This window comes from Patagioenas fasciata, chromosome 1 (genome assembly GCF_037038585.1).
Source record: "Patagioenas fasciata isolate bPatFas1 chromosome 1, bPatFas1.hap1, whole genome shotgun sequence".
In the NCBI taxonomy this organism is placed as follows: Eukaryota; Metazoa; Chordata; class Aves; order Columbiformes; family Columbidae; genus Patagioenas; species Patagioenas fasciata.
In genome coordinates this window covers 57,580,515-57,600,048 of record NC_092520.1, presented here as the reverse complement: position 1 = coordinate 57,600,048, position 19,534 = coordinate 57,580,515, and the positions used below count along the sequence as shown (strand labels likewise).

The window sequence follows — 19,534 nt, the reverse complement described above, 5'->3', positions numbered from 1 at the left end:
AACAAAGTCACAGAACAGTAAGGCTGGAAGGGACCTCTGGCAACCAGGCAGTCACACTCCCTGTTCAAAGCAAGGTTAACGTCAAAGTAATTATGAGATGCTCAGGACCTTGTTCAATTGAGTTTCGTCTAAGTCCTACAGAGCTTCAGTTCAGCAGAGACCAATCCCCTGAAAGCCAGGACATACAAAGAGAAGGCATCACCAGTGTCACCGTAAAACTGCTTTTCTGAAGCTGCCAAAAGCCATCAAGAGTTTTCCAGGGTCCAGCAGAATGCCTGCACTACCTTCAGAGGGTGGAAGGTTTCATTATGGCACGGTAGTAGAGCTGTGAAACCAGCATGGGCAACCAACAATAGAACCCAAGGGAATGGCAGGAAGATGTGCCAGGGGAGGTTTAGGTTGGACATGAGGAAAAGGTTCTTCCCCCAGAGGGTGGTGCAGCACTGGAACAGGCTCCCCAGGGAGGTGTCATGGCCCCAAGCCTGACAGTGTTCAAGAAGAGACTGGACAAGCCCTCAGACACATGGTGTGAACTGTGGGGTTGTCCTGTGCAGGGACAGGAGTTGGACTCGATGATCCTTGTGGGTCCTTTCCAACTCAGGATGTTCTATGATTCTACGATAACATGTCAGTGGAAAAACTGGGTGCATATGATATAACAAAGAGGTACAAGTGTTGGCAAAATATGGTGACAAATAATTTATTCTGACTCAGAATCCTTTTGCTACAGGGAACTGTCTGCAAGTAAATGATATATAAGGATGGGTTGAGTGTTTGATGATGGGATCAATGAAAGCAGGGCACTAAGGAGTTGTAGCATTTGCCCATGTAGTACTGCCACAGAGGAGCCTCAGAATTTGAATGGTCAGAGAGATGGTTCTTGAGAATTTGGTCACACACAAGTAGTACCAAAGCAAAGAGGGTTTAAGGATCTCCTACATGCACTTTTTTTCTTGGGCAACCTGATCTTCCTGCATCAGATACCTGATCTTCCTGCACAGTGTCCCAGCAGAAGGCACCTACTTGCAACCTGACTCTAGTGAGCACAGACTTGCAGTTAGGTCCAAGTCCATCTGCTGGACTTCAGGGATTCATTGATTTATCTTCAGGTCCCCTTAGATTCTGGTTCACATGAGAGAATAAAAGGTGATGTTCAGCTCTAGGGAAAAGGCAGCTTATTCCTTTCTCTCCTTCCACTCCCTCCCCAGTTCATAGGCATGTGTGGAGAAAAGACATCATAGGCAACAACTTTTGCAGGTACAGGGCTCACTGAAATCCAACCTACTTGATCATGGGAGCAGAGGTAGAGGAACATAAATGCCCTCGTTGTCCCAAAATACACCTGCTGCCTCTCTTCCAGCTGTTGTTACTTTCCAGGATGCCATTCTGAACCATCATTCTCCCTTCCAGTTTCCACTGGAGTTCTTACAGTTTTTTTCCACAACTCAATCAACCTCCCCTTCTCCACTTGCTCTTCAGAAGAATCATTAAGCAGCTCATTTATTTATTTTTATTCTAAATATTGCCTGAAAGCCTAAATGTTTTTTCAATTAAATAACAGACAATCCCTTCAAATCTGAATCTTCAGGAAGACACATCATAACTACATGCCTATTGTTACTTCCCCAATTTTCAGCGAAGACATGAATTCACAATAGCTAGGTGTAAGTCAGATTCTGAGCCACTGACATATTTGGAAACAGGTGGGACAAACAACTTTGGCAAAGTATTTCTGCACACAAAAATATCATTTGCTTGGTGGACAAAACCCTACACTTCACAATGTGTTAAATCCAGCCTCTCCAAATGAGAGGTGGAGTCCAGCCCTAAGTGGATAAAATGCTGAGCAACTGGGATAAGCTGAGGAATTACTGAAAACAGGAACAACAACAAAAGCATGATGGAATTTGCATTTTTCAAGAAATGCCACAGGGTGTGCCTACACCCTCATCCCCGGAGACTGTATCTCAGAACTCTGTTGCTCAAATGACCCCCAGGTTTTCATCAGTTCATCACTTCATATAAGTATCATATAGATTTCACAGTTATCCAAAGCAGCACAAAGATTTCAGAGTCCTTTTGCTGCAGCCAAATGGATCTGCAGGACACCCCAGGGTTCTTGGTCCCTCCATCACCTGGGGACCTGGCCAGGACCTCCACAGAGCCCATCTGCTGCACACAGATGGGCCTCTCGCAAAAGGAACAACCACGGTGGGGAGGGAAGGAGGGAGCTGCCATGCATCCTGGCTGTGCCCTGGGATGCCCTAGACAGACTGTGACCAGGGCACCTACCTCTTTCTCAGGTGTCAGATGTATTCCCAGGTCCTGTGCTCTAGAAATAGTCTTAGAAAACCTGGCGTTTAAACTCGTAGGTCTTCTTAACTTTGCTTTGCTCTAATATACGTAAAGCCTTTAGCCAAGGAGTAGAAATACAGGAGCACGCTTAATTACTTATTTTTAAACATGCGACAGATATGCAACAATCTGAACGTCTAGACTATAATTTACATAAATACATTTTAAAATTATTTATTTCCTGCTCCCATGCTTAAGTGCTTTGCTGGATTGGGGCCAGACTGCAGGATCGAGCCCAAGGTGCATAAATCAAACCTTCAAAGAAATCTAATGTTCACAAAGACTGTGTTTGGTTGGGCAAATTTAGAAGAATGAAACCAACTATGAAAAGAAATTAGATTGGCTGAAAATTAATAAAGCACAGCTGGAATTATTCGATTCATCCATATTTGTTGCTTAAATGGCTCTAGGCTAAGTCGTGCTGAAAGAAGATACTTTGAGACTCAGGGGTCAATTGCTTTTGGAGACAAATTGACCTACAGGAATACACTTGTCTAATTTGGTTCTTGCAGCAAGGCAAGTCTAGAGAAATATATAACCAAAAAACCAATTTAGATTCCAGTGAGAGGACACCAGAGGTCAAGTTTAAGGTTCCCATAAATTTACATACACACACCAAAATATTAATAACTTTTCCAGCTACTGAGTTTCCTTGCTAAAAGCAATGACTTACAGATACCATCTGAGAAAGAAACAACATATGTGTCTATTCCACATTCTGTTGGATGGATACCACGCAGCCAGCTCATTGCTGGCCCTGCAGCATTTCATACAACATGGTCATTCTCAAGGAGCGCAAGTAACACTATTGTTGGCTCAGCTCCTAGAAAGAGAGCACGTTCACATCTCAGGATCGTCGATTTCAAAACTGATTTTATGTGCCAGTTCAAATATTACACCTTAATTAACAGGTTTTACTGCTATTGGTATATGGGGACATGCATCCAGCCTCCCCCTCTACTCTGCCCTGGTGAGACTGCACCTGGAATACTGTGTCCAGTTCTGGGCCCCTCAGTTCAAGAAGGATAGGGGACTGCTGGAGAGGGTCCAGTGCAGGGCAACAAAGATGATTAAGGGAGTGGAGCATCTCCCTTATGAGAAAAGGCTGAGGGAGTCAGGTCTCTTTAGTTTGGAGAAGAGGAGACTGAGGAGTGACCTCATTAATGTTTACAAATATATAAAGGGTGAGTATCACAAGGATGGAGCCAGGCTCTTCTCGGTGACAACCAACAGTAGGACAAGGGGTAATGGGTTCAAACTGGAACACAGGAGGTTCCACTTAAATTTGAGAGAAAACTTCTTGTCAGTGAGGGTGACAGAACACTGGAACAGGCTGCCCAGGTGGGTTGTGGAGTCTCCTTCTCTGGAGACATTAAAAACCCACCTGGACACATTCCTGTGTAGCCTCACCTAAGTGTTCCTGCTCCAGCAGAGGGATTGGACTGGATGATCATGTGAGGTCCCTTCCAATCCCTAACATTCTGTGATTCCATGATATAGTTACAATATACTTTGCAATGAGGCCTTCTGAATATGGTTCTCTCTTCTAAATATAATGCTTGTCTCCTAAACAGATACTGTATGTTCATGCATCAGTATTGTTTCCTACCCAAAATCAGAAATTTCCTTTATAAAATAGCAGCAAAAAACAAACAGTACTAAAATACAGAAATGCACTTTACAATACAAAATTATTTTAGACATATGCAATCCTTGACACTGGCATTAACCTTCCATGAAGCGTACAAAGCTTAAGTAGAGAATTTACTTGGGCATGTGATGAAAATTTCTTTCTCAGTCAACACTATCCTTGAAAAATACTTTTTTTTTCAATCTTCAAATTGCAGTCTTTTAAATTCAGTCACAGCAAAAATAACATTTTCGTCTGGGTAATTTACCAGAGGTGAGAATGAAAAAATAAGTTCACATATTGCACTGCAAATTATCAGAAATCTAACCACTGTACCCCTGATAAATGTATACAAAATAAACAGCTAACATTCTACGTAAAAACATAATTTTAAAAACTCAAAGTTTTTCTTTTCCTTTCACTACTTCCAGGATCAATATACATTTATAAATGAATGATTTCTCAAGAAGTATATAAATCCTGAGTAGCATTGCCTTCAGAAAATTTGCATGGCAGTTAAAGGTACATCCTTTTGTTTGGAGTTGGTTTTGAACACATTATTGCTCACAAGGAACACCGTGCATTAACCATTTTAGACTTTTCTTAGAAACAAATACGTTTGGGATCTTTTCTACATTTTTCTTTTCAAGTCATGGAACTGATCACATTTCATAAAAGCATATATAAACGCATGTCATATGTGAGATGCACTGTCCTGCAACTTTCAATCTGCCAAGGCCCAAAAGTGGAATGCAATCCAAACATGAGGAAGAGAATAACTTTACTGCAGGACCCAACCTTTTTGTAAACAGTAATCTGTTCTTTATTTTTTAAGTGACTAAGTAACTATCTCTCCACAGTCACCAAGTAAAGAGATCCTAGCAACTGGGGTAAATTTGTGGCTAAATAAGCCAGAACTTCTCTGTGTTCACTTTTGGGCCCCTCACTACAAGACAGACATTGAGGTGCTGGAGAGCGTTCAGAGAAGGGCAATGAAGCTGGTGAGGGGTCTGGAGCACAAGTCTGATGAGGAGCAGCTGAGGGAACTGGGGCTGTTCAGCCTGGAGAAAAGGAGGCTGAGGGGAGACCTTATCGCTGTCTGCAACTACCTGAAAGGAGGTTGTAGCATGGAGGGGGTTGGTCTCTTCTCCCGAGTAACAAGTGATAGAACAAGAGGAAATGGCCTCAAGTTGCACCACAAGAGGTTTACACTGGATATTAGGAAAAATTTCTTCACGGAAGGGCTTGTGAAGCATTGGAACAGGCTGCTCAGGAAAGAGGTTGAGTCACCATCCCTGGAGGTGTTTAAAGGACATATAGATAAAGTTCTTAGGAACATGGTTTAGTGCCAGGATTAGGTTAACAGCTGGACTCAATGATCCTGAGGGTCTCTTCCAATCAGAATGATTCTATGTTCAAAACTCTATATGAGTAAGTCAGACAACTTCACTTCACTGAAGCTCTGGATGCACTCCAAGTAGAAAGATTATGTTATTTGCACACCACGTAATTTTTATGATGTATCAAAAGTTCAGACCCCACATACTGCTATTATTTGTATACCCAAAGGCTTCTGGTTACCTCAGCTCTACAAATGAAGCGTTGGTGGATTTACCTGTATAGTCCTCTGAGTGCCATCAATGGTGACAGACAATAAGGGTGAAGCCAGGTTCCACTCGCTGGTCACGTTTAGTTTCATCCCATCAACTTCCACCTGTTGTGACACCAAACAAGGCTGTTACCATGAAGACAGACAGAAAACTGATCTCAAGTTCATTACTGCATACAAAGCAGCAACCATTTTAAAACAGATGGCTCCCAAACAACCTGTCATGTTTACTGCTTCTGCCATAAAAGACAAGGTCCAACAACAGAGTCTTCCAGCTCTCTCTGGGGAGAGGTGAAGGACCTGTGAACAGCTGCCTCTGAGTAGCAAGGTTTCAAGTGATTTCCAGCAAGTAGCAAACAGCCATCCAACTTTTAAACCTATCTGGACATGCTACATTTACTGCAATTAGACAAGTAATGCATATAAATTCCAGCGACACCTTGCAACCCACACAACGGGGCTTGCATATAATATTCTCTCCAAGGACCAAGGAAGAACTTTTCCTACGCTTCTAATGAAGGGTTTTGCATTGTTATCTTAATTAATAGGAGGCAGTAATTAATTCTTCAGTGTTTTGCCTCAAAGCCCAAAAAACTTTGCAAATTCTGTCATGTTTTCTTCCAATATACAGTTGATCAGAGGAATACAATTCCTGACTTGAATGCCAATATGTTTATCCACAAATAATATATATTTTAAAAATCATCCTGTAATCTTTATACAAAAATATTTTTATGTGAAGAGCAAAAACCCTGAGTTCTGAAGAAAGCATAGAACAGAGTAACTTTAATGACACTTCTCTTATTTTTCCATTGTATAATACTGTTTAAAAACACACATCATGCATTCAACACTGTAAAAGTACCAGAGAAAGAGCTGAATCATGGGGAAAAAAAACCCAATACACACTATACAAGGACTAATATAATTAGTGGTTAATATTTGTGGCACGTTTTGAACATACATCATGCCACCCAAGGTAGGTAAATATAATTTCAGTGACATGTTTTACTATAGACAGAAGAAAAATCATGGTCAGCTGATTTCTTTCTCCTCTCAGAATCTCTAAAATATTTTCAATCAGTAAATTACAGACAATATTGATAATGACAGAAATATTGCATACATTCTTAGTGAAGAAGAAGAAAAATACTGCATTTAGAATAAAAGCTGAGCCCACATTTTGCAAAATAAAACTTATAAACCCTGCTCTTTTAGATCTCAGACTAATCATTATTTCATCTTATAACAGGAACAGGCAACTGTAATCTTAGTGTAACTTAAAAGAAATCCATAACAGACAAGTGTAGACAAGTAATGTGTAATTTGATAATTTTATTTCAGTTAAGAAGAAAAACTCTGGCTTAAAGAACCTCTAATTTTATAGACTTTAAAACACAAAATCTGTCTTTTAGTGATACAACCTACTCAATTTCTAGGGGCTTTAACTATAAATAAAGTGACATGTAAAGAACATGAAGAAAAACAAGTCATTTATAACGGTTCACCAATAGGCCAGATTAGCTGGCATGCTTCAGGTACTTTACACTGCTCCAGTGATGCAAACCAGCCATAAACCCAGCTTAAGTTAAACCAGACCGGCAGCTGGTTTGCATTGCCAGAGTGCTGCAAAGCAGCTGGAACCTGAATCAGCAAATACTGTCTTTTTTTCACAAACTCCCAAGAGAGAGAAAATTAAAAACAAAACAAAACAAACACCACTTTCCAAATGGAGAAAAGCAAATCTGGGGCTCCTTCTCACCCCTCTTTGATTAGCAATTGAACTTTGGGAAGCCAATTATTTAAAAAGCTCTCTGTCACTATTGCTATAACCAAAGAAAGACTATCTGCACTGGAGTCTGGGTCTAAAAACATCATCTACCACATTTCTCCAGGAAAGGAAAGGAGATGGTTTCCTCACCAGGGGAGGAGGAGGGGCAGGTATTGATCTCTTCTCTCTCGTGACCAGTGACCGAACCCGAGGGAATGACAGGAAGCTGTGCCAGGGGAGGTTTAGGTTGGACATTAGGAAAAGGTTCTTCCCCCAGAGGGTGGTGCAGCACTGGAACAGGCTCCCCAAGGAGGTGTCACGGCCCCAAGCCTGACAGTGTTCAAGAAGAGACTGGACAAGCCCTCAGACACATGGTGTGAACTGTGGGGTTGTCCTGTGCAGGGACAGGAGTTGGACTCGATGATCCTTGTGGGTCCCTTCCAACTCAGGGCATTCTATAAAGACATCACAGAATCACACACACAGAATATCAGGGATATCAGCATGCTAGGCTACTGGCCACCAAAGACATTTCAACTGTACAGCGGGCTTGCTGCACTGTGGGATTTATACACACCCCCTCAGGAAATCTCTAGCTGATACCTGCAGTCGTAGGGAAAGGTGTTTCAGGGGCAAGATGCAAGTCAATACCTCCACAACAGAACTCAATTTAATCATTAGCTCTTTTATCACTGTACAGATGAACAAAAGTAAACCAAGTGTGTCACAGTAGCAAATGACCTGTTTAAAATCCCTCACAAGGGTCTATACAAGTCTAGCCATCATTGATTCTAGATTATGTTACTATCAAAATATTTCTGGTGGAAATCACCCTGAAAGAAGGTCTAAACAAGCCATGGCACTCTAGGAAAATTAAAGCTCTGGGAAAAAAACAGCAGACAATATATTGCCTCTGCTGTATTTTCCCTGTTCAAGAAAGAATAAAGGACCAGGGCCAGGGGGAAAAAGTGTTATTTGAACTAATGCATACCCCAGTAAGTTCCAGCAGCCTTCTTGCAGAACAGAGCTACAGGCTCTTAGATGATTTCACCTGAGAATCACCATAATATGTGCAACTGGGGAAGACGATGTGAAGCCAAGAGGATCACAAGGAAGTTGGCTGTCACAGCTCCAATAGGTAGGGTAACAAAGTCAGGAGGTCAGGCCATCAGGCCATCAGAGAGAATGAACAAGGACTGAAGGTAAGAGATTTACTGTGCAGTGAGCATGTTACTTCCACTACAATCGAGGGGAAAGCAGAGGAGGGAGGAAAAAAAAAAAAAAAAAAAAAAAGAAAAATACAGATGGGGGTTGGAATCAAATCAATGCTTTACCTAGTAGCTCAGCAGCCGACAGCCAAGCAAGGTTAGTTGGTGAAGGTAGGAGAATACATAATATGTCCAAAGAACTTGTTAAAAGTTTGCATTTGCCTTCAGTCCTCCTCTAGCGATGGATATAACAGAACCTAACAAATACTGCAATAGAATCGCAGCCTTTTTGCTTTAGTCTTGAGGGGCTGAAGGGGGACATAGGGATGATTAAAGACGAGTTACATTGACTATTTCCTCTTTTGTTTCTGAGATCATAAGACAACCAGGAACAAATCATCACACAATGGATACTAACACTTGAACCGTAGGGAGGAGATCCCAGCCAAATCCCTCATGCAGCGGGCCACATAGTACTTTACACCACAGCTACATAGTCCAGCTTTAGCCTCAACTACTCAGTTCCAAGTGTGTGCATGCATGTGAACGCACACATGTGCACATCGTGTTGTGTTGCATAAGGGAATTACTCTGTAGTAACTATAGTTATTTGAATCATTGCTACACTATGTCATGGTGGATTTTTTTTTTTTTTTTAATAGGATTGTTTGTCCCTGTGTAAGTGCATAAAGGATAAAAGTAGTCCTGGTCCTCCTTTACAATTATTTCTAATTCAAAGGCTATTCTAAATGCAGTCTCAGAAAGAAGAATGACAAGTCCAAGACACGATGCTAGAAAAAGGTCAACAGCTTACTCTACTGTGACAACTATGCAGGTTTTTGCTGGTATGCACCTGAACTACATAAGTAGCAGCCCCTTCACCTCTTGTGAACTGAGTTCCTGATGTTCAGCATGATGGGTACCAGCTAACCAATAGTGCAAAGAGCTGCAAAGCATCATCTGCATTCAATTTCCTTTAGAGAACATCATTTGGCATTCTATATGCATGTCAGGCAATTAAAGGAGCTGGCACAAGTCTGAGTGTTATAGCCCTGTTAATTTACTAATGCAGAGTCTCGCATACATCTGGCACATGTCACTTTTTTTCTCCTGGAAATGAAGGTAGTTTTCCAGGAGACTAGAGGGCAGCCTGACCAGTTGTTTCCTGACTGATGCTTCAAAACATTATGCCTGAAGTTCCTCATGCCAGCGTCAAGTCTGACTAACTTAAGTCTGCTGACTTAATCCCACTGTTCCAATTTTGCCACCCAGCACGGTGTTTAGCTTAACTTTAACTTGAAGCTTTTGGTTTAACGCCTGGCCCTGACTACTGGGTTACACCACCCCTACCCTGACTCCTTACACCCCTCAATTTTACCTCATGCTATAGCAGAAGTGATGCCTTTCCCTAGTCAATCAGATCAATCAAATGAAAAGTCGTCCTCTGCAGACTGGCTGAATTCTTTCTCTGATCAAGACAGCTGCTCATGAAGATGTGACCTTACAGGACAACAGACACTACTATTCATAGGAGATTTACAAATATTCAGTGTCATAGACTTCAGTTCCTTCAAGTGGCATCAATTTAGCTGCAAATCTAAGGCACATCCAAGTGGGCAGCAAGGACTCTACAAACTGAAACCATAAATCATCCTGCAAGGAAGGAATAATGGCAGCAAGCATCACTGTTGCAAATGTGAGGTATCACACATATTCGATGACTTTCCTCAAGCCTACGCAAAGTAAAGATGTCCTGGAAGAGATATCATCTCTGGGAAAAAGAACTGTCTCAGGCAGAAGCCTCTTTACCTCTATTATTGCTAAACACTACCATGCGTACCAAAATAGCAAGGAGATTATTTTGATTTTTTTAAGTCAGGTAAAATATAGGTATTGCTTCTAGTGCAGAAGAGGAGGCAGGCAGAGGGCTCATAGCATGGTGTGGCCATAGAAAGTCCAGCTGTAGGCAGCAATGTTCAGTAAGTCTGTAGCGATCTCAGAATAAGCCAAATTGAGTTGGACAAAGCAGGTTTTGGTTCCCAAACAGTTTCCACAAAATTCCTGAAATTCTCATCTAATCTACTGTCCAGCTAATGGAGAAGTATGTGGAACAGAAAAGGCAAACGAAAACTGTCCCATATCAAAGCTACTATCCTCACCTTCTGCAGTCCCGTGTATCCTTAGGAATGAGAGCAAAGCCTCCACGAAGTTGATGAGTCTAAGGTTTCCTTTAGAAGCACGACATATAAAACCTCGTACATTTTGTAAAATATTTTGCTAGTCCTCAACATAAAAAACTCTTTCCCAGTCAGCAGAAGACCTCAAAAAACTATCTTGCATCTCTCTGTATAGTCCCAAAGCTAATAACCACAAGATAATTCCTTATCATGAAAATTACCAGCCACTTAGAAGCTGTAAGGACTTGGTGGTCATTTGCAGAGTTGTCTTGGCAATTATTGGGTCTTTCTATACAATCTTCTCCAACTGCCCCACTTTGTCTCTAAGCACTTTGAATAAAAAGGGCATCATACCTGCCACATTAGGAATAGTGTCAACCAAACAGTACTTCATATGTTGTCCTTCATAAATGCAAAGAAACCCATCAAGATTTCCCATGTGGGCGGTTCCTATTAGTTAAGCTGCTTATATATGCTTTTTCTCCTGTTCTTCAGACTGTATTTGCCAGCGACTCAGGGTCTCATTATCCAAAAAGCCTTTGACATGAGGTGACAGAGTGTACTCTTCTCAAGTTTACAGATGGCACAAAACTGGGGCAAACAGTTAATACACTCCGGGGCAGGGCTGCCATCCAGGGACACCTAGACAGGCAAGAGGAAGGGGCTAATGGAAACTTCACGAAATTCAACACAATTTGTTAAGTCGAGCACGCTGGAAGGAAGAGCCCACAGATATAGACTTGGACCTGACCAGCTGGGGAGCAGCTCTGTGGAGAAGGACTTGGAGATGTGGGCAGACATGTCAGCTGGGCATGAATGGGTCAGCAGCATGTCCTGGCAGCAGAAGCAGCTAACAGTGCCCTGTGCTCTGCTAACAAAAGTGGTGTTTGCTGACAGGGGGAAGTGATTAGTCCCCTCTACTCAAAACTCAGACCACATCTAGATACTGTGTCACGAGGAAGACATTGACATTGTTTAACTATACATAGTTCCCATTAGCCCATTCCTCTTGCCTGTCTGGGTCCCACTGGGTGGCAGCATTGCCCTTGACTGTATTGAGCAGTTTCCCCAGTTCCATGTCTTCTGTAAATTTGATGACCATCCACTCCCATTGCCTCCTCCAGGTCATTGATAAGGTTGTTGAACAGGACTGTTCACAACACAGACTCTTGGTGACCTCTGACTAGAGTACAACCCCTTACCATCATCCACTAAGCTTAACCACTCAACCGCCTTTTTATCCATCTGGCTGTGCAAGATGGTGTCAAAAGACTTGCTAAAATCAAGGTAAATAACATTCAGTGTTCTCCCTTAGTAGACAATCCTGTCAGTTGTAGCGGGTTGACCCTGGCTGGATGCCAGATGCCCACCAAAGCTGCTCTATCATTCCCCTTTCTCAACTAGACTGGAAGAGAAAATATATAAAAAAGCTCATGGATGGAGATAAGAACAGGGAAAGATCACTCCAGCAATTACTGTCATGGGAAAAACAGATTAGATTTGGGGAAATCAGTTTAATTTATTACCAGTGAAATCAGAGTACAGGAACGAGAAATAAAACCAAATTTTAGAACACATTTCCCCACCCCTACTTCTACTTCTTAAGCTCTGCCCAGTCATATTTGCACACAGGTTCTTGTGCAAGCTGTGGTACATACACACATTAGCATGTACCTGAAGACACTCACTGGATTAACATCCACACCTGCAACACGCGTCAGTCCCTTTGCCACCATCACCACCCTGGCCTGCATGTAACACTGCTACTAACACCCCGATTTTACATGCACAGGTCATACAGGCATTTTTAGGGACACCCACATTAACACCAAAAAAAGAATCGAAGCTGAAAATGCCATAAAAAAGGAGGCTTCTTCCTTTTGTTTCCATAGATAACTATTTTTTTGCCTTCTTCTGAGAATGACACATGAAGAAATTTGGTAGATGGAAGCTTCCTTTAGAACACTAAAATGTTTTACAAGTTTTGCTTATCACAGCTAGCAACGGTCTAAAAACCTGCAAGATCGTTGCCAAAAAAGTGCGTGGAAGAGCAAATATTAATAGCACAGAGAGACCCAGTGGCCAACAGTATCGACAAACTCATAGAGATGTCATAAAGTAAGCATGGCAATGCCATAAAGTTCCTTTAAGCCCAAAACAGTGGCTTTCAAATAAAAACTGAATTCACTGATGGCCATATGACAGCAATTTCTTTGACTCAAATTAACCAGTTGGTTTAGGTTGCATTTTCAGCTTGTAGTTATTGACAATACATTCACATCAGATTAACAGGCTGACTGTTTTTCTTCTTTTCTTCAAGTGACTATAAGGTTAGCTTTTTGGACTTTTGAAGTGGTTGGCTAGATGCTTTCAAAAGGAAGGCAAAGTATGTGAGTTTTAATCTCATTAAAAAGGTCTCCTTTTTTTTTTTTAACAAACTTTCCTTTTGTTCATATCAGCACTTACTTTTTTAAAAGACCCCAAGAGAGAGTTCCAGCCTATAGATCGCTTGTCCTGCAGAAAACTCTGTTAACTATTTATAGATCATGTCCTTTTGTACCAAACTAGATCAAGTAATTTATTCAGTGCTTGACTGCAGGAGAGAAATTCATTTGCTCTAAGTGTCATCAAGGCAGCCTTTTACCTCCATGAACAAGACCAGAAGATGTGAATTGCTGGGCTTTTACTTCAAATGCACATTTTGACATTGTGTGGGGAGCCATTATTTCTTTCAAGTTTTCAAAGTATTAAGCACATTCACAGAATGGGCAGTCCTTAATCACAAGAAGAGCAAATAGCCCATGACCACTAGAATAAAGCAAACACGTGTGCACACATCCAAATTATCTCTTTTCTTTAAAGTGGCACATACAGATGCAAACTACCCTTAGCTGCTTTAGTATATCTCACTTTAGAAATGGGAGCATGCCAACCTAGAGACCAAGGAGAGGAGCACACAACAGGAATCAGCTCCTCAGCTTCACAGCAACAGAATCAAAACAAAACAAGAGAGAGAAGCGATGGCCTTCATCACCTCTCACCGACAAGGGCTTTCTTTGAGCATTCACCAGGGAAGTGATCCTCTCTAAAACTTAGCAGAGAGGCTGTACACAACAAAAAAGGCTCCACTGTGGCAAATGCTTTGTTTCACTACTTCAGTTTTCTTTGTGGAGCCATTACTAAGATGATGTCTTGTATTTGCAACCTGCCTGAGCCCACTAAAGTTACATATATATATATACACACATATAAAGAAAAAAAAAAGTTAAAAATACAGCCACAAAATTAAGTCGGCTCTAAGAAAATCATTGACATTTGTTGGCAACAGCTTTGGGTACAAGAAGTACAGCTGGTTTGGGGAATATGGGTGTCTACTGCTACAGGACCAACACAGATGGGAAGAAGAAAGAACATGCCTTGCTCTCCTCTTCCAGTTGCTCTACCAAGACAAATGCCCAGGTTCTGCCCACCTCAATGGTCTCCAGACTGGTTACAGGTCCTGCTTCTAGTTTGGTGAAAAATGCTGCAGAAGGTTCACCTGTTATTTTCCTGTAGATACAGGGTACTTTCAAACTTGCACTGCACTCCAGCTTCCCTTGGGCGACAGGGGAATGTGTTGGGGATATTCTTGTTTTCTGTCTTGAAAAGGGGTCCAGCATAGAGGCCAGGGACAGAATCTGGGTCATTCATAGCATTATGGTAGGAGTTAAAAATACGACAGTAAAATAGTGATAAGGTAGACACCACTGTTTTAGTAGCTTTTGAATCATGATTCATGGTTTTGTATTCAAATCACTACACAAGCCTGATACCTAAATTACTTTCAGCTGCAGAGTTCCTGTTCTTTCCCTTCAGAGGCAGACAGGGATCCCAAGCCCTATCCCACCCGACAGTACAAATTCCAAAAGAACAGAATAACATTAACATACCAAAGTGCCACTACAAAACATGACACACTAAAATTCATACTACCATTTTAGACAACACATTTTGGAAGAGATTTTTTTTTTAAGCATTCATCTAATACACATATTTATTTAGTGAAAGTTATGCAATAAGGATACATAAGCTACATCTATTTTAATAGAGACCGAATCACCAGAAGCTGGATCTCAAGCTTAGAGCCAAGAATTAATGAATTCTTGCCTTGACAGCCAACGTGCTGCTGACAAGTCAGACATAACTCTCAAGTCTCTAATTTTTGTTTTCTTAATTGGAAGAGAGTGATGGAAATTGATACTGGCTATTGAGGAACTCCCTGTACCACTACACAGACATCTATTTGAAAAACATCAGCAGAGCATACAAATTAGGAAAATTATTTTTAAAAGATGACAGGCAGACCAACATACGCACATGAATCTCCACAATTAAAAAAAAAAAAAAAAATTAATTCCTACTGGTCTCCTTTCTAAACTCAGAATTATGCATTAGGTAGGCTTTCATGCTGGTCTAAACAAAGCATACCACACCATTTCACAACTTCAAGCAGAGATCCAACAAAATCAGTGGGCTCTAAAACAGCTAATAAGAAAGAAAAGCATCATTTTATTATACTTGGAAGTTAAACTACACCTCAGCCTAGTTTCATAGTGTGAATGCTCACACTGGACAGAGTTCACGACTGATTTCAGTGACTTTTCCCTTTGTACCACCGTGGCAGCAGGGCTGCCTTCTCTTCTAAATTAGCCAACAGCTAGAATAAGCAACAGTTGGGGGGGGGGGGGGGGGGAAGTGTCTGATTTGAAATTGTGTAGTGACAAGAAGAAAGTACAGTGGGCATGGGCTTCATCCAGCAGTTCCAACCTGCTGCTCTCAGCTGTCACAACAGGATAGGGGTCACCAGCGGCCCTTCCAATATACCCAGCCCAAGGTTGTTCACCACTTAAACTAAAAGCTGCGTGCAAAATATCTGCTGTTACGTGTCTTCCCCAAACTGCCTCAGACACTCCAGGACAATAAGCGTATCACAGAACCAAACCTGACTCTTTTTAAAACCAAATCTATTTTCATATAATCTGTGATCCAATGTACACCCTTTAATCAAACAGCCATACTTCTGTATGCTGCATTAATCTATTCAATTAAGGAAGGAAAAAAAAAAGGTAGACTAGTTATAAGGTTTCCCAAGTATAAGAAAAATGGTGGTAGTAGGAGACCTTTTCTCTCTTACAGACAGAAGATAAAAAAAGAGCTATTTTCATTTTTGAAAGAAAAATCAGCATTGGGGAAGAGGACACTAAACACGATAAAAAATACCTGTAAACCTATTCCCATTATTTGGTTTGTTTCGAAGTTTAATAACTTCAAAATCAAAGCAAGTGTTTTAACTGATGACTTTCATGAACTGATCAGAAGCAACAGCATCATCACAGTATCACAGTATCACAGTATGTTTGGGATTGGAAGGGACCTCAAAAGATTATCTAGTCCAATCCCCCTGCTGGAGCAGGAACGCCTAGGTGAGGTCGCACAGGAATGTGTCCAGGCGGGCTTTGAATGTCTCCAGGGAAGGAGACTTCACAACCTCCCTGGGTAGCCTGTTCCAGTGCTCTGTTACCCTCACTGAGAAGAAGTTCTTTCTCAAATTTAAGTGGAACCTCTTGTGTTCCAGCTTGATCCCATTGCCCCTTATCCTATCATTGTTTGCCACTGAGAAGAGCCTGACTCCATCCTCGTGGCACTCACCCTTTATATATTTATAAACATTAATAAGGTCACCCCTCAGTCTCCTCTTCTCCAAACTAAAGAGCCCCAGCTCCCTCAGCCTTTCTTCATAAGGGAGGTGCTCCACTCCCTTAATCATCTTTGTTGCCCTACGCTGGACCCTCTCCAGCAGTTCCCTGTCCTTCTTGAACTGAGGGGCAGATGCTTACCAAATCCTTTCCGCCATTCCCTGCTTCCCAGCCACACACTTGAATCATCTTTCTTGGGCATCTTTGACTGTCATCAAGACAACACCACTCATTTTTATCAAAACACACCAGCCATCTTGCAGGGAGAAGAAAGAACTGTAAGGAATTAACAGGAGCAAAAGCAGACATATTCCCTCTTTAGAAAGCCTTCCTTGAGCTTTTAAAATAAGCCCAGAAAAGGAAGTAAGAATGTCACTGCTCCAGAGGTGCCAGGAATAAATAGAAAAAGGAATAACACAGGTTGGTGCACAAGGGATAAGGATGCAAAGCTGGTGCAGCAGGGAGAAGATATCAGAAGAGTTATAAGCCACTTACACAAAACAGAAAATGCTAAAAGGTTTTGAAGCATTTCCATAAGCAGAACAAATCAAGTCATGTAGCAATGTAAAAAAGATGTTTACAACTAATGCTATTTAGCTTAGCAGTTAATGGGATTACATTGTTTATGTTAACAAACTGATTACCATCCATTCACTCAAAAGGCATAAAAGTACTGTTTGTGAATAGACACATCTTGGAATTCAGTATTTCCTTATGGTTCCAGCTACTTACAATTAAATAGATGATAGTGGCTTGCTACAGACTTTTACCAGGGTAAGCTCAAATGCACTGTACTAATAAAACCTGTTAAATATTTCCTTCAAAAACATCATATAAATTAAATTTGAGTTCTTTTTTATGCTTTGGGTTGAAAAATCTTAATTACATTTTTAGCACATAAAAGTTGATATGGAAACTGTTCCGCAAGTTGTTTGGAACATTCAGTTTTCCAATCTACGTAAATGTAGGGGAAAAAGTGAAGTGCACACCCTGAAATAATTTGGCATTAGAGGCAGATTACCTACATCCTTTAGCATTAAACAAAGATGATTTCCTCAACAGAGAAACCTCACAAGTGATTACAACCCTGTAACTACAAAACTGCAGTCAGCACCTGCTAAACAACCTCTTTATTTTAATCACCTATAGGTATTCAGACTTTAAGCAAATCAAAAATATATGTCTTTCTAACAGTTGTCAACATGAACAGAATAAATTTTATACTGTCCTAAATAAAACATGCAATTGTCACACATTAAGTTACAACACTGTGAAATGCTGGAGATATGAATTAGATATCAATTAGACACCAGATCAGAAAAAAACCACAGAGAATACAAAACAATCATGAGATCTGATTCTCAGGCAGCAACAAATGGGACATCCAGACATCACAGTTTCCACTGCTTTTGCCAGTTTAAATACCATGGGAAATGTACAGACTTCTTTTTTGAAGTTTTTCCTCACAAAACTCTTTTCTTTCATAGAACTGTATTGTGGAGCTATCTCTAAACACATTTTGGGATCTTTCAGAAGTATCTTTTTCTAAAAGCTTAGAAGACAGAATTTTCCAGCCTAATAGCCATCATTTCATACTCTTCAGTGTAGCCACAAAGCATCAGTGACTTTGCAAAGATGGGAAAATGCGGGAAGTTTGTAACACTTTCATATTCAAAGCCCTACCAGTCCCCAGAGATACCAACATTTTCCTGCTTTTCCCTGACTCTAAACAAGGGTCCAGTTTCTGAGCCAAGTAAACCTGGCTGGTCTCTACCTAACATGCATTGAAGAAAACATCCTACACAGCAGACAGGGACCTCCTTATGCTTATTGTATAGATTCCACCATCCCAGTCATTTTAAATGGTCCACACACCAAAGCCAGGGATCAAAGAACAAAATCTCCACAGGAGAATCTCCTCCTTCTCCTAAGAGACAGAAGAAGAGCTCAACGCAATGAAAGCAATGCCCCTGAACTAATTCTGCTCTCGTTCCCACAGTAAACTCTGCTGGGGCATCCCTGTTCTTAAAGCAATAAACCAGTCCAAATCAGTCAACCAGTTACTACAAAGACAGCATACGCAGACTGTGTAGAAGCAACTGGAGTTTACCTCCAGTGATATGCAACCAGCTCATCTTCTTAATTTCTTTTAAAAGGTGTGAAATTCAGTCTCACTAAGAAGCAAGATTTAATTTTGACATTGTAACAGAAAAAAAGTAGTTGGAAGCATCATGGATACTGGAAGGTACAAGACAAAAGATCCCATTAAAGATTCTGCTTTATACAAGTTTTAATTCAGAAAATATGAGAAAATATAACTGCAGAAGGTGTTCTTTGGAGATCCAGGGCTTTCAGCAGTCTGTACATAAAAGCCACACAATCAATGCAGCTCATGTGAGAAATTCAGGATATGGCAAATGAAACAAAGCAAAACCAAAAAAAAAAAAGTTAAGACTTTCCTCAATAGTTTTAAAGAACTTGAGAGGTTCTATGCAAATACATTATGTAATATATAAAAATATATAAAATGTAATACAGAACTAGAGCAAAAGTAGGTAAAATGAGAAATGAAGAAGTAGACAGAAAGTGTTTGAAAAGCTGAACAACATTAAAAAAATAAAAAAATCCAAAAGCAAATTAGAAACACTGGGGGAAATCCCCAGTAAAGTTGAAGGGAAACACCAGCAAACAAAAAATTAGTTTGAGATTCAATAAAAAGCCAAAGCAGTTAATGTAACCCCAGGTCAAAAAGGCCAGGGACATTATCTCAGAGCAAGGAAATAACAGTCCTTGTCTATATAGAGGCCCTACCTAGAAAACCATGTTAACAAAGCTAACTTCACACGTTAGAAAATCAAACATATCATAAGTGGTAGGGAAAGGATTTTAAAGAGCTGGGTACAATCATGTATCCATAATTCAAGGCCTCATTATTCAAAAAGTGGTGACGAATTGAGGACAGCACAGAAAGAACAACAAGGATAGAAGATGGGCTTGAATATACTGTTATGAAAAACAGAAAAAATTTGAAAGGGTTAGTGTTCAAATT

At 40.8% G+C, this 19,534-nt stretch overlaps 1 protein-coding gene across 3 annotated transcripts in view; it reads right to left on the bottom strand.

The window, feature by feature from the left end:
• Window positions 1-19,534, bottom strand: part of PCCA (propionyl-CoA carboxylase subunit alpha) — a 283,490-nt gene that overhangs the window by 69,239 nt on the left and 194,717 nt on the right. For all 3 annotated transcript variants that reach the window (XM_065829712.2, XM_071807058.1, XM_071807055.1), the window contains exon 20: window positions 5,601-5,699. In XM_065829712.2, coding sequence (XP_065685784.2) covers window positions 5,601-5,699 — 99 coding nt within the window. The remainder of the gene's footprint in view (window positions 1-5,600; window positions 5,700-19,534) is intronic.